The sequence below is a fragment of the Trichomonas vaginalis genome, chromosome II (assembly GCF_026262505.1).
Source record: "Trichomonas vaginalis G3 chromosome II, whole genome shotgun sequence".
NCBI lineage: Eukaryota > Parabasalia > Trichomonadida > Trichomonadidae > Trichomonas > Trichomonas vaginalis.
The window spans coordinates 17,571,431-17,586,890 of record NC_067204.1 but is presented as its reverse complement, the minus strand read 5'-3'; the positions used below and the strand labels follow the sequence as shown (position 1 = coordinate 17,586,890).

The 15,460-nt window shown below is 39.6% G+C and overlaps 2 protein-coding genes across 2 annotated transcripts; both read left to right on the top strand.

Moving 5' to 3' along the window:
• Window positions 1-65: 65 nt before the first annotated feature.
• Window positions 66-2,416, top strand: TVAGG3_0562300 (lung seven transmembrane receptor family; the record flags this gene model as incomplete). Its single annotated transcript, XM_001580628.1, has 1 exon — window positions 607-1,845. One exon carries the CDS (start codon window positions 607-609, stop codon window positions 1,843-1,845), a length of 1,239 nt encoding a protein of 412 aa, XP_001580678.1.
• Window positions 2,417-2,841: 425 nt separating this feature from the next.
• Window positions 2,842-15,290, top strand: TVAGG3_0562290 (dynein light chain binding; the record flags this gene model as incomplete). Its single annotated transcript, XM_001580629.1, has 1 exon — window positions 2,896-15,258. One exon carries the CDS (start codon window positions 2,896-2,898, stop codon window positions 15,256-15,258), a length of 12,363 nt encoding a protein of 4,120 aa, XP_001580679.1.
• Between the last annotated feature and the right edge of the window lie 170 nt (window positions 15,291-15,460).

The window sequence follows — 15,460 nt, the reverse complement described above, 5'->3', positions numbered from 1 at the left end:
TTATTCGGTTCAAAAATGCTGAAAGCTCTGAATATTTGGAATGAGTAAAAGTAAATAAAGATTTCCCACACTGAGGAGCTCATTCTATCTGATTTTTATCATCAATAATTGCTCAAAATTTTGTATTTTTTGCAGAAAATAGATATTTGAGAATTCACAATCGCATATTATTGGTTGAAAAAAGTGGTTATTAAGAAAAATATAAAAATAATGATGTAATTCCAAATCGATTATTCGAAAAAAACATTTTTTACAAGATACTAAATACAAAACTTACTAACACTTCCAACTTGTATTGATTATTATAATACACATCATATAGGGAGATATGTTATTCTATTTCGATTTAATTACAACTATTTATTTGGTTAGATGCCATGCACCTGAAGTATTATTTCTATTGGGTTCAAACTCATGATTGCGAAATGCCGGAATTTCCATATTTATGCTTTGCAAATTTCAAATCAAGCTTATTCGCTTTATTGATAGTGCCTTTTTTGTGAAATTATTGATCGTCGTCATTTAATGGCCTGATAATGATAAGATTAATTAATCTAAATTTTCACCGATCGTCTAAGAGAAAAAAAAATCTTTTCAAAAATTTTAATGTTTCTTTTTGTGTTTTTTACCGCATCATATGTTAAAAATGGTAACATTGAGCAAGGCAAACTAGTAACTTTTGCTCCTGATTATGGTTACATGAAAGGAGGACGAATTAACGTAGTAATTGTTGGAAGAAACGTTACTGGTACAACCTTTGCACTTCTCAGTCAATTACAATATCATCAGAACTACTCAAAGTTAAAAGAAAAGGATAAATTCTGTGGTAATATTTCCAAAATTAAAGATACGCAAGTTTATAGATGTACATCTGGTTTCGCAGCTTGCAAATGGAATGCCACAATACAAAGAAAAGACATATATTATCCAGTAATTTACAATTGCGAAGATCGAAGACTTGATTATCAAATTACGTACTTAAATTATCAGACCTATTTAGATATCAGAGAGAGATTTACACCAATGATTGCAATGGGAATCTCTATTTTATACACAATCCTTACAATGTTTTGGATTTACAACATTCACTCATACCAGCAGTTTAATATACAGCTTGTTAATGGTTTCGCGTTTACATGTGCCTTTAAAGCTATATCTGTCGGAATTCTTGCATACTATTGGGCCGAAAAGTCAGAAAAAGAATCTATTCCGTTCAAATTTGAAGTTACTGTTGAATTATTCCAAATTGTATCAAATGGATTGATATTTATGATAAACGTATTTGCTACTGACGGCATGAGCATCATTCGAGGCTGTCAAAATTTCAAAGATTTTCTAAATAAGTTCATTCTCTGCAATCTTTTCTTCCTTTATAGGCGCTTAATACACTATACAGACAGTATACTCCTTGTTGTTGTATATACTTTCCTTTGTATCATCTTCTACGCTTCATATGTAAATCTTGTTGGACGAGGAACGTATGTTATCCAACAGATTGGCGACCAATTTGAAAATGACAGACAGATATCTCTTAAGTACGCTCTAGCTATCAAATTTAATGTAATTATTACACAATTATTGTTATTTTTTGTTATTTGTATTTCATATGCAATGCTTATAGAGATAAGATACACATTACTCTTCTTATGTGAAGAGTCGCTTGTTATTTTCGTTGTTTATATAGATTATGCCTACTTCAAAATCAGAAAAGATTTTGTTCCTCCTGAAATTCAAATAGAAGAAGCTCACGAAGTTATTGACCCGTCAGGAATATCCTACGTGGAGGAACCGTTAGCTAATGAACTTGCTTTTGTCTCTAACCATGAAAGCCATCAGACAGCTTAAAAATTTGTATGAAATATTTGTTTATATATTGTAATAAAATTTATAGAAATATTTCCGTGTAATCTATTCAATTAATTGTATTTTTCAATATAAGACGGGTATATTTTTGGATATATATCAAAATGAGGTTAACTCTATAGCAATTGATAATCTCATGAGTAATATATCATGTTATGATATGTGAATTTGATTAGAATGAATTATTAAAGCTTATTCAATAAATTTTTTTTTCGCACAGTAATCTTATAGGTAAATGGATCCACACACCAGAGAACTATTTGTAAATTATAAGAACATGGCGATATTGTCAACAATATCTCAAAAATATTATTTTTTATTCAAAGATATGGATAATTTTAGCAAACCTTTAGACGTAAACTTCATAACTTGAATGATTGAGTCATTAGCTAGTGGTTTATATTCGATTCCTAGGGTTGATTACATTGGAAATAAATTTATATTGGATTCATGTAATAATTCCGGACATTTGCAATGGCCATATGACATGCATGAATAATTGAGCAACTACGTTTTTCCAAATTTTTCTTGAAAATAGGAAAATGAACTTCAATCCATTATTAATACAAATGAAAAAATAAGTTTCAAATTGTTTTTGGAAATTCAAATATTCAAATCAATATTTCTAATGAATAATTATAGTAAATTGAAAATTTAAATCTATTAAATAGTTCAATAATTTGTATAATTAGAAAATACATCGATAAATTTAAATTATTCCTCGAAACAAATCAAGTTGATCTTATTTTCTCGTATATAACTTATTATCTCATAGCAACATTAATTTTTTACACTATGTCAAATCCAAAAATAAGCATGATTTGCATTGATTAAAATAAATTTAATTTTGGGATTGGATTTTTACACAAATTTCCAAGATTTCTAGCATTGATAACATTAGCAACTTAAGCTTATTTTATTTTCGATATCCATTTTAAAGACAATACTCTACTTTCTATCAAAATCTCATGATGTCATGATTGCTCGTTATTACATTTCGTCACTTTTTTAATTCGTTAACAAATTTTTTAAATGAAAAGAACCGGAAATCCAAGAGTAAATCCTGGAACATTTTCCGATCTTTTTGAATCTACAGCTAAGGCATCTTTACGTCGTGGACAAATGGCGCGTTCTCCTCGCCGTCTTCCACCTTTAGAGCCTGAGCCAAGTAATAGTTCCACATCTACTGCAAATTTACCTCAAGAACCAGAACAATCAGTCGATCAACAAAATGCTGAAATTCCAATTCCTGAGGAGACAAATTTCCCGAATATTTCAACTTACGAAAATGCTCGTGCAGGATTTGCACTTCAGTCTGACGAGCCACCGCCAGCTGAGCCACTTCCTCCGGGCCCATATGGAACATCACCTCAATCTATCTTACCAAAAGTTCAAATTCCGTTCATTACTCCACCAGATGTAACTCCTCGTTCCATCGAAGTCGAACGACTTAAGCGTTTGTACCAATCGATGGATATCGCACAACTTCTTAGCGATAGAGGAATCAACTATGCACAAGAAATCATGTTCGTTCCAAATGAATCAACATTTAAACCAATTTTCCAACTGTGGTCTTTCGATGATGATTCATTTGACTGCAGAACAGTCGAAAACTACCTCGAAATCGGTAAGGATGAGAACGGAAAACAAGCAGGAATCCCTTGCCATGTCTTTACATCCAACGGACTTAAGTGGGCGGATGCAATTGCATGGGAATACAACTACGATAAGCATCTTTGGCGTGTAACATTCCCAAATCACGAACAAGATGAAGAATGGGTTCCAAGATTGAGATTATTGTTCTATGCGGAAGATCCTCGCGTTTTTGCCGACCGTATAGCTAACGCTGTTAATGAGCGTCGTCGTGCAGAATCATGGATCCGTTTCCGCTTCTACGTTGAGAACATGTCGAACAAAGCAATGCCAGATATTCCAGAGGATGCAGTTAAAGCAATTACAAAGATGATTCCATCACCAAGAATCAAGATCGAGCTTCCTATCGAGAAATTTATGGAAGAAGCTCAAATCAACTACAAATACGCTTTTAATGTTCACTCATTCATGTCACAAATGAAAAACGATCCACTCTACGCTCGTACACTCGGCTTATTCGATCTCTCTAAAGAGGAAGAGCCAAAACCAAAGCAATATCAAACTACAAGCGAATTTCAAAAGCATCGTGAACAATTTGCATTCCATTCACTCTATACAAAGGATTGCATCTTTACAGCCCTCATGAAGACAAGAGCTTCATGCCTTGACGTTGCAAATACAGAATTATTAGTTCTCCGTTCCAACAAGTCCTTCCACCTCGAAGAATTCCAGCAGACACAAGCACAAATCATTTCTAAGACAAAGAGATTCCTTACAGAAGACTGGGTTCCTCAATTAGGTCGTGAACTCCGCGCCGCTCTCTCCAACGTTTCCAAGGGCTGGTTCAATCTCGAGGAAACAGACAGAGAAGTCTACAACATGTCCAAATTCTCCAATTTCATGGTTTTGGTTTCATGTATGATGATAGATGCAGCGAGAACATGCGTTTTAAACAACTTCCAACGCTTCGATGATTTTATTCAAGACCTTTCGCCTAATAATGTCGATGTTAAAACACCTACAGAAGTTATCGGAAATTATAATAAAGAATCTACAGGTGCAATGATCATGCCGCTCTTCGAAATCGATATGACCATCGAAAACAACAACGAAATTTGCTACGGTATCGATCCAAACCTCTTCCGTACCGCATGCGTCCAAATTTTCTCTTCCATCGTCGATTCTGTTCGTTCCATTCCAATCATTGAACCACGTGTCCTCCCGGACATGTTCAGAAATGTCAATTTGACACTTTCCACCATCAATGATGACGAAAAAGAGCTTGTTGAGCACAGAGAAAGGGTTGTTAAGAGAATTAACGAAGCCATTGACTACTTACAGAAGTATTTGGACACTTACAAGCAGTACATTGAGTTCATCCAACTCGATACGAATAAATATTCCGAACAACTTACAAATGATCAGCCAACATTAGATGATTGCCGTAACATCATCAAGGAACAACAGAAAGCAATCGATGAAATATACGTAAATGTTCCTAAACGTGAAATCGTTGGCATATTTGCTGTAAACGTCACAACAGTACGTGCATACTTGATCCAGAAGCACCACAAACTCATCAAGATCATCTTAGACTACGTTTCCAAGACAGCCAAAGGTCTTTTCAAGAAATTCAGAGAAGAATACAGAGTTATTGATTCAAAGATCACTTCTCCTCCAACAAAAATCGAAGAACTCGATGCACAAAGGCATTATATCGAGACTGTTCCTGGTCTTACAGAGAAATTACATGCCAGAGTCATGGATGCGATGAGATACTATGATTTCATCGATGAATATTATCATCCAATCTCACAAGATGATTTCGAATTGAAATGGGAGTGTTTCGGACATTCCAGACACTGTGCATTCTTGATCGAGAAGTCCAAAGCTATTTTGGAAGGCTTCTTCATCAAATTCGAACAAGATCTCGAATCCGCACAAGAGAAATTCGAAGGAGATCTCGATAAATTATCCAGAGAAGTATCAGAAGTTTCCAAGTACACGGATGTCAACAATTCCGAGCAATACGCAACAGAAATCAGAAGAATTGCAAAGGCAATCGAAGCAGCCGAAGCAAATGTCAAAACATTCAATTCCAGACAGACAATTTTCGGCAAAGAACAAACGGATTACACGAGAGTTAGTGATTTACGCCGTACATTCGATCCATTCTCTGTTCTCTGGTTGGCTGTTGATCAGTGGATTAAACTGAGAAACTCCATCAAAGAGAAACCAATTATACAATTGAATGCTGAACAAATCACTAAAGATTTGCAGACAATTTACCAGAGTCTCCACAAATCAACGAAGAATTTCAGAAACGGACCAACATCAGTCCTCCAAATTGCAACAGAACTCAAACAAGAATGCAATGAAATGAAGGACCATATCCCTCTTCTTACTGCTCTTCTTAACCCTGGTATGAAGCAGCGTCACTGGCAGAAATTGTCAGAAGAAATCGGATTCGAGTTTGCCCTTGATGATGAAATCACTTTGAACGATGCATTGGAACTCAAGTTAGAAGACAAGATCGATGTTGTTTCAGAAGTTGTCGGTGTTGCTTCCAAGGAATATTCCATCGAAACAGCCCTCCAAAAGATGTATTCCGAATGGGAAGAAGTTGTTTTGGACATTTCTCCTTACAAAGACACAGGAACATATGTCCTCAAAGGATCAGATGATATCATCCAGAAACTCGATGATGACATGGTCATGACAAACACAATGGAATTCTCTCCATACAAGAAACCATTCGAAGAACGTCTCAACCGTTGGGAAGCAACATTGAAGTTGATCACTTATGTCATCGAAGAATGGTTGGAATGCCAGAGATCATGGTTGGCTTTGGAACCAATCTTCTCATCTCCTGATATCAGAAAACAGTTGCCAACAGAATCAGAAAGATTCTCAACTGTCGATAAGACATGGAGAAAGATTCTTGATAACGCTTACAGAACACCACAAGCATTGAAGTTCTGTCCAAGCGACAAACTCCTTGAAGATTTCAAGCACAACAACAAACTCCTCGGCCATGTTCAGAGAGGTTTGAATGATTACTTGGAATCAAAACGTGTCGCATTCCCAAGATTCTATTTCTTGTCAAACGACGAACTTCTTTCCATCCTTTCACAAACAAAGGATCCAACAGCTGTCCAGAGACACTTGAGAAGATGTTTCGAAAATATTGGTTCTTTAACTTTCGAAAAAGATCTAAAGATGACAGAAATGAACTCCTGCGAAAACGAAAAAGTTCCATTCGTCAGAGGTATCTATCCAGAAGGAAATGTCGAAAACTGGCTTCTTGAAGTCGAAGCAGACATGAGAGAAACACTCAGAGACATCATGAAGAAAGCTGTCGAACAATATCCGAAAGTTCCAAGAACAGAATGGGTTCTCAACTGGCCATCACAAGTTGTTCTTGCAGGCGCTATGATCTATTGGACAAAGCACGTAGAAGAAGCAATCAAACGCCATGCAGTTAAGGAATTACTTGATGCATTAAATGTCCAAATGATCGAACTCACTAAATTGGTCAGAGTAACAACAGATTTCTTGAACCTCAGAACATTATCTTGCTTGATTGTTCTCGATGTACACGCACACGATGTCGTTGAGAAACTCGTTGAAGTCGGTGTTGATTCTATCGACGCATTCGAGTGGATGTCACAATTAAGATATTATTGGGAGAACGATACTGTCTTAATTAGAATGATGACATACGAAGTCGAATACGGTTACGAATACCTCGGAAACACAAGTAGATTGGTCATCACTCCTTTGACAGATAGATGCTACTTGACACTTACTTCCGCCCTCCAAATGAATATGGGTGGCGCTCCACAAGGACCTGCTGGAACAGGAAAGACAGAAACAACTAAGGATCTCGCTAAGGCTGTCGCTTTCCAGTGCGTCGTTTACAACTGCTCTGAAACTGTCGACTATTTGCAGATGGGTGTCTTCTTGACAGGTTTGGCTTCTTGCGGTGCATGGGCTTGCTTCGATGAATTCAACCGTATTTACGTCGAAGTTCTCTCAGTTATTGCACAGCAGATCACAACAATTCAGAACGCCATTCAAGCAAATCTTAAGGTGTTCAGATTCGAGAACCGTGATGTCAAGTTATCTCCACGTTGCGCAGTTTTCATCACAATGAACCCAGGTTACGCAGGACGTACAGAACTTCCAGATAACCTCAAAGCATTGTTCAGACCAGTGGCTATGATGGTTCCTGATTACAGAATGATTGCAGAAATCAAGTTGTATTCATTCGGTTTCACAGAAGCTCGTCCTCTTTCCGAGAAGATTGTCGCTACATTCAGATTATCTTCCGAACAATTATCAGCACAGCGCCACTATGATTTCGGTATGCGTGCTGTCAACACTGTCATTCAGACAGCAGGTAACTTAAGGCGCCTGCAGCCTGACATGCCAGAAGCACTCATTGTCTTGAGAGCCATCAAAGATGTCAACGTTCCAAAGTTCTTAGTCAACGATTTAGTTCTCTTCAACGATATCATTTCCGATTTGTTCCCAGGTGTCAAGGAGAGAACATTAGACTACACAGCTTTGATCGATGCCATCAAGACATGTGCAAAGAAGATGAAGCTCCAAGTCAACGATCTTTTCATCACAAAGATCAGACAACTCCACGAAACATTCGCCGTCAGATGGGGTGTTATGTTGGTCGGTCCAACAGGTGCTGGTAAGACACAAGTCTTCAAGACACTTGCCGCTGCTTGCACATTGCTTAACCAGACTAACCAGACCTTCAAGAAGACACATTACCACATCCTTAACCCTAAGTCAATCACTATGGGTCAATTGTTCGGTGAATTCGATATGACAACACACGAATGGACAAACGGTGTTCTTTCAGAGATTATCAAGCAATGCTCTGAAGATGAAACACCAGATAACCAGTGGATTGTCTTAGATGGACCTGTCGATGCTTTGTGGATCGAAAACATGAACACAGTTCTCGATGATAACAAGAAACTCTGCTTGTCATCATCAGCTGTTATCAACTTCACAGACAGAATGATGATGCTTTTCGAAGTCGAAGATCTCGCTGTGGCTTCTCCAGCTACAGTTTCTCGTTGCGGTATGGTTTTCATGCAGCCAAACCCAGACATGAAGTATCTTTTGGAATCATGGGTAGAAAACCAACATCCAGGATTACAAAAGGCTTTGATGGAAATCTTGTCACCTTTGTACGACAAGTATCTCGTTCCAGCACTTAAATTCGTTAGAGAAAGACTGAAAGAACCAATCAAGACAACAAACTCCAACTTGATCCAGTCATTGCTCAGATTATTCCATGCCTTGATCCAGCCATTCTACTCTCCAGACCCAGTAGATCCAATCAAGGATGATGCAATGGCAAATATCACTAAATGGGCACCTCACTTCTTCTGGTTTGCCATGATCTGGTCATTGGGATGCACAACAGATACAGATGGCCGCATCATGTTCGATGGATTCGTCCGCCAGCAGCTCAGAACAACATATATCCAGTTCCCATCAGAAGGATTGGTTTACGATTACAAGTTCAACACAGCAAATGACACATGGGAGAATTGGATGGCCGGACAACCAGCATATCATATCTCTCCAGGCACATCATTCAACGAAATTGTCGTTCCAACAATTGATAATGTCAGACACACATTCCTCATCCAGACATTGTTAACTGCTGGTTACAACTTCTTCTGCACTGGTCCAACAGGTACAGCGAAGTCCGTAACAATCAACAGATACATGATGTCTTCTCTTTCTCCAGAAACATTCATGCCTATCTTCATTTCATTCTCCGCCCAAACAAACGCAAACCAGACACAAGATATCATCGACGCAAAGTTCGAACGTCGTCTCAAAGGTGTCTACGGTCCATTGGATAGAAAGCGCGCTATTATCTTCTTCGATGACGTCAACATGCCAGCGAAAGAAGTCTACGGAGCACAGCCACCAATCGAACTCCTCAGACAATGGTTAGATCACGGAGGATGGTACGATCGCAAGGCATTAGAATTCCACAAACTCGTTGATTCACAGATGATTTGCGCTTGCGGACATCCAGGTGGTGGCAGACAGCATCTCACAGCCAGATTCACAAGACAATTCAACCTGTTCAACTTCCCAGAAATGCAGGATGAATCCCTCCAAATGATCTTCAAGACAATGTTGGATTCTTATCTGACAATCTTCGACAGATCAATCCAGGCTGTTGCAATTTCTATTGCAGATGCAACAATCTCCATTTACAACACTGTCAGACGCACAATGCTTCCAATTCCTTCAAAGTCCCATTACACATTCAACCTTCGTGATGTTTCTAAAGTTATCCAAGGTGTCATGTCACTTCACAAAGCACACATTGACACAGATAGAGACATCATCGCTGTCTGGGCACACGAATGCACAAGAGTTTTCGCAGACAGACTCGTTGACAAGCTCGATCTCGATGCGTTCTCTGAGTTGTTGAATAAGGAATTGCAAGGAAGATTCAAGGTATCAATGGATGATCTCAAGAAGACAAAGAACTTGTTGTATTGCGACTTCTTCGAAGAAACAAACGAACAGAAGCCATACGTACAAGTTACTGATGAAAAGAAGCTTGAAACAATCCTTAACAACGCTATGGCTGATTATGATGAAATCGCCACAAAGAAGTTAGGATTAGTCCTCTTCCCAGATGCCATTGAACACGTCATCAGAATCTCCAGAATCATTCGTCAGCCATCAGGACACGCTTTACTTCTCGGTGTCGGTGGCTCTGGTCGTCAATCATTGACACGTTTGGCCTGCCATCTTTCCGAGTACACAATCATCCAGCCAGAAATCACAAAGACATACGGCACAAACGAATGGCTCGCTGATATCAGAACAGTCATGAAGAGCGCTGGTTACGAAGAGAAACCAACTGTTTTCTTGGTATCTGATGCACAGATTGTCAAGGAGTCATTCCTTGAAGATCTCAACAACCTTCTCAACTCCGGTGATGTTCCAAACATCTTCCCACCAGAAGATATCGAAGAAATCATCGAAAAGATCCGTCCAATTGCCCAGCAAAAGGACATCCAGCTTTCAAAGCCTTCAATTTATAACTTGTTCATTCAGAGAGTCAAATCTGCACTCCACATCGTCATTGCTTTGTCTCCAATTGGTGAAGCCTTCAGAAGAAGACTGCGTATGTTCCCATCCTTGGTTACATGCACATCAATTGATTGGTTCTCTGATTGGTCAAAGGACGCTTTGTTCTCTGTCGCTCAAGAGTTCTTCGCAGACACATTCCCGAACGAGAAACTCCAGGAAGTCTGCTCAAACTTCTGCGTTACAGCACATACATCTGTCGTAGAAATGTCCAAGGAACTCTTCCAGCACGAGAAACGCCATAACTACGTAACTCCAACATCATTCTTGGATTTCGTTCAACTTGTCAACAGAATTCAGACAGAAAAGATGAAAGAAATCTCCAAGATCAAACAGTCCATGGAAACAGGTCTTTCCGCTTTGCAAGTTGCTAACTCATCAGTCAAGGACTTACAGGAGAAGATCATTGCTTTGCAGCCAACTTTGGATCAGCTCATCAAAGATGCTGATGCAAGTAAAGTTGAAATTGCAGCTGAAGAAGAAAAGACAAACGAAGTTAGAGCTAAAGTCGAAGCAGAAACTAAAGTCGCTGAAGCAAAGAAGGCAGAAACACAAGAACTCAAAGATGCTGCTGAGAAAGATCTCGCTGAAATCATGCCTGTTCTTGAAAAGGCTCAAGAAGGTGTCAAAGGTCTTTCATCAAAGGCTATTTCTACTGTCAGATCATACACAAATCCACCACCAGCTGTCAGAGATGTCATGAAAGGTGTTTGCATCTTGTTAAGACAGCACGTCATCACAGAACCAGGTAAATTACCTGGTGAGGTCGTTGAGAACTGGTGGGGCACTTCACAGAAGGTCCTTGCCGATCCTCGTTTCAGAAACAGACTCGAGAAGTTCACTGAAGAAGAAAAAGACAATATTCCAGATTCTGTCATCCAGAAACTTTTGCCACTTTACAAGTCAGAAAACTGGTCACCAGAAAAAGCCGGTGCTTGCGGTGAAGCCACATTATCATTGTTCAACTGGGTTGTTGCCATGGGACAATACCACGATGCAAGAAAGGCAGTTCTTCCTAAAGAAGAAGCCCTCAAACAAGCTCAGTCACAACTTGATGTCGCTCAGAAAGCTCTCGATGAATCATTGGCCAAACTCAAAGCAGCCGAAGACAAGATTGCCAAGCTGAGAGATGACTTCCAGCAGGTCGTTTCGAAGAAGGATGACTTGCTCCAGCAGCAGGAAGAGTGCAAGTCAAAGCTCAGCCGTGCAGAAACATTGATCAACAACCTTTCCGGTGAAAAGGGACGTTGGGAAGCAACATTGAACTCCGTCATCGAACAAGAGAAGAACTTGACAGGTGATGTTTTAGTTGCTGCTGCAGGTGTTGCTTACTCTGGACCGTTCCCAAGCGAGTACAGAGCAAGATTACTCAGAACATGGATTGACTTCCTCTCCAAGAACAACATCACAACATCTCCAGGATCTTCAATCATCCAGACACTTCAAGATCCAGTCGAAGTTCTCAAGTGGAACTTGAGCGGTTTGCCAAGAGATAACATGAGCCTTGAAAACACAATCATCATGTCAAAGTCAAGGAGATACTCTCTCTGTATCGATCCACAAGGCCAGGCAAACAGATTCATCAGAAACTTGAACAAAGATAACCAAATGGAAATCGTCAAATTAACTGATGATAACTTGGTCAGATCAATCGAAAACTCTATCAGATTTGGCCGACCACTTTTAATTGAAAACGTTCCAGAAGAGTTAGATCCAATCTTAGATCCAGTTCTCCAGAACCAAGTCTACAAACAGAGTGGTGCTGATGTCATCAAGATCGGTGATACAGTCATTCCTTACAACAGAGGTTTCAGACTGTACATCACAACACAGCTTCCAAATCCACACTTTTCTCCAGAGTTATCAGCCAAGGTTTGCCTTCTTGATTTCACTTGCACACCAAGTGGTTTAGAAGAGCAGTTGCTTGCTTTGGTTGTCGCCAAGGAAAGACCAGAACTCGAAGAAATGAAGAACAACTTGGTTATTCAGAACTCAAAGAACCAGAAGAAGTTACTCGAAATCCGTGCGAAGATGTTGGATTGCCTCGAAAAGACAGAGCCATCTAAACTCCTTGATGATATCGAGATCATTACAACACTCACAGAATCAAACACAATGTCACAAACAATCCAACAACAAGTTAAAGAAGCCGAAGAAACAGAAAGAACAATTGATACATCAAGACAAACATACAGACAAGTTGCTTTCCGTGGTTCTCTTCTCTTCTTCTGCATTTCAACATTGTTCTATGTTGATCCAATGTACCAGTACTCATTGGCATGGTACATTTCCTTCTTCTCTTTGTGCATTGATCAAACACCTGCATCTGATGTTTTAGAAACAAGATTGTCACTTCTTATTGACACATCCACGAAGAACTTCTACAACAACATCTGCAGATCATTGTTCGAAAGACACAAGAGAATGTTCGCATTCCTTTTGTGCTACAGAATCATGCAGGGCGCAAACGAAATCGACTCAAGAGAGTTGAGATTCTTAATCGCAGGTCCAATCAGACAAATCGAAGAAGGAGAGAATCCAGCACCGAAATGGCTCACTTCCAAGTCATGGTACGAAGTTAAGTCATTAGATACATTGCCAAACTTCAAAGGATTCAGAGAATCATTTGTCCAAGACATCGACATTTGGAAATCAATCTTCGATTCTCCAGATGCTTCAAGATGCAAGTTCCCAGGCGAATGGGAAGTCAAACTCACATTATTCCAGCGTCTTTTGGTTCTCAGAGTTCTTAGACCAGACTCAATGGGTAACGCCATTCAAGATCTGATCCAGAAGCGTCTTGGCGATGCATTCCTTGAATCACCACAGTTCGATATCAGTTCATCCTTCGATGATTCAACAGTCACCGCTCCACTTATCTTCGTACTTTCAGTTGGTGCTGATCCTGCTTCAGATTTAGTCAAATTCGCTGAGAAGAAGAACTTCAGCAAGAAGTTGTCATCAATGTCACTCGGCCAAGGCCAAGGTGAATACGCCGAACAGAGATTGACAGAGGCCATGGATAGAGGACATTGGTTACTTCTCCAGAACTGCCACCTCGCTGTTTCCTGGCTTCCAAGATTAGAAATTTTGATCGAAAAGATCAAACCAGAAGAAGTCAACAGAGACTTCAGATTGTGGCTCACATCAATGCCATCAGCAGACTTCCCAGTTTCAATTCTCCAGAGAGGTATCAAGATGACAAACGAGCCTCCAAAGGGCATCAAGCAGAACTTGCTCAGATCAATGATGCAGTACGATGACAAGACACTCAACGACTGCGCCAAACCATTTGAGTACCACAAGCTCATCTATTCTCTCTGCTTCTTCCACGCATTGACACTCGAAAGAAGGAAGTACGGACCGCTCGGTTTCAACCAGATTTACGACTGGACAACTGGCGATTTGGAGATTTCCCAGAAGCAGCTCAAGATGTTCTTAGATCTCTACGACCAAGTTCCTTACAAGGTTTTGACCTATTTGACCGGCGAAATCAACTACGGTGGTCGTGTTACAGATGACTGGGATCGCCGCACATTGTTATCCATTTTGGACGATTTCTACAACCCAGATGTCATATCAGATACATACAAGTTCACAGAAAATCCAAGATACACAAGCCTTCCTGAGCAATCCCACAAGATGTACATTGCTTCCATCAGAGAATATCCAATCAACGATTCTCCAGACATCTTCGGATTGCACGCAAACGCTGAAGTTTCCTATCAGCAGTCAGAAACATTCACAATGTTCAACAACTTGTTGCTCCTCCAGGCAAGAACAGGAGGCGGCGGAAGTGGCCAAACAAGAGAAGAAGTCATCAACGGACTCGCAACAGATCTTCTTCGCGAAGTTCCTGATGTATTCGACATGCCAGCAATCCAGCAGAAATATCCAATTAAATACGAAGATTCAATGAACACTGTTTTGGTCCAACAGTGCGAAATGTACAACAAACTCATCACCATTTGCAAGACATCATTGAGAGATATCATCAACGCTCTCAAGGGCATTGTCGTCATGTCAGGAGAACTCGAAGCAATGGGTGATTCTATGTTCGATAACCATGTTCCAACAATGTGGAGTGACCAAGGTTATCCATCTACAAAGCCACTTTCTGGATGGATGCAAGACCTCAAGAAGAGAGTCAAGTTCCTCCAGGATTGGGTAGAACGTGGCCCACCAACTGTATTCTGGATCTCAGGATTCTTCATGCAGCAGGCCTTCTTGACAGGCATCAAGCAGAACTGCGCAAGAAAGAACCAGATCGGTGTCGATACAATTTCATTCGGATTCGAAGTCATGGATACTGAGAATCCTCCACCAAGAAAGGACGAAGGAGTCTACATCACAGGTTTGTTCATCGAAGGAGCTTCTTGGGATCCAGTCAAGAAGGTTCTCGCTGATCCAAGACCAAAGGAGTTGTTCCAGGCAATGCCACCAATTGTCCTCAAACCAATCGGAAACAGAAAGAAACCAACAACAGGAATCTACGAGTGCCCTGTTTACAAGGTCGGAACAAGAAAGGGAACTCTTTCTACAACTGGCCACTCTACAAACTATGTCTTAACAATCGAGTTGCCATCTGATAAACCACAATCATTCTGGATCAAACGTGGTGTCGCTATGATTTGCTCACTTTCATATTAAAATAAAAAATTTATTTTCTTATTATTTATAAATTATTAATCTATTTTTTTCTATCTTGTTGCATTAGTAATTATATATATACATGCATTTATTAGCTCTGATATTACTTGCATTTCATCAAAAGTTACCGAATAGCAAACTCATTTACAAGAAGAAATAAATCATATCAAAAGGATTTATAGGATTTGTAGTGAATTATGGA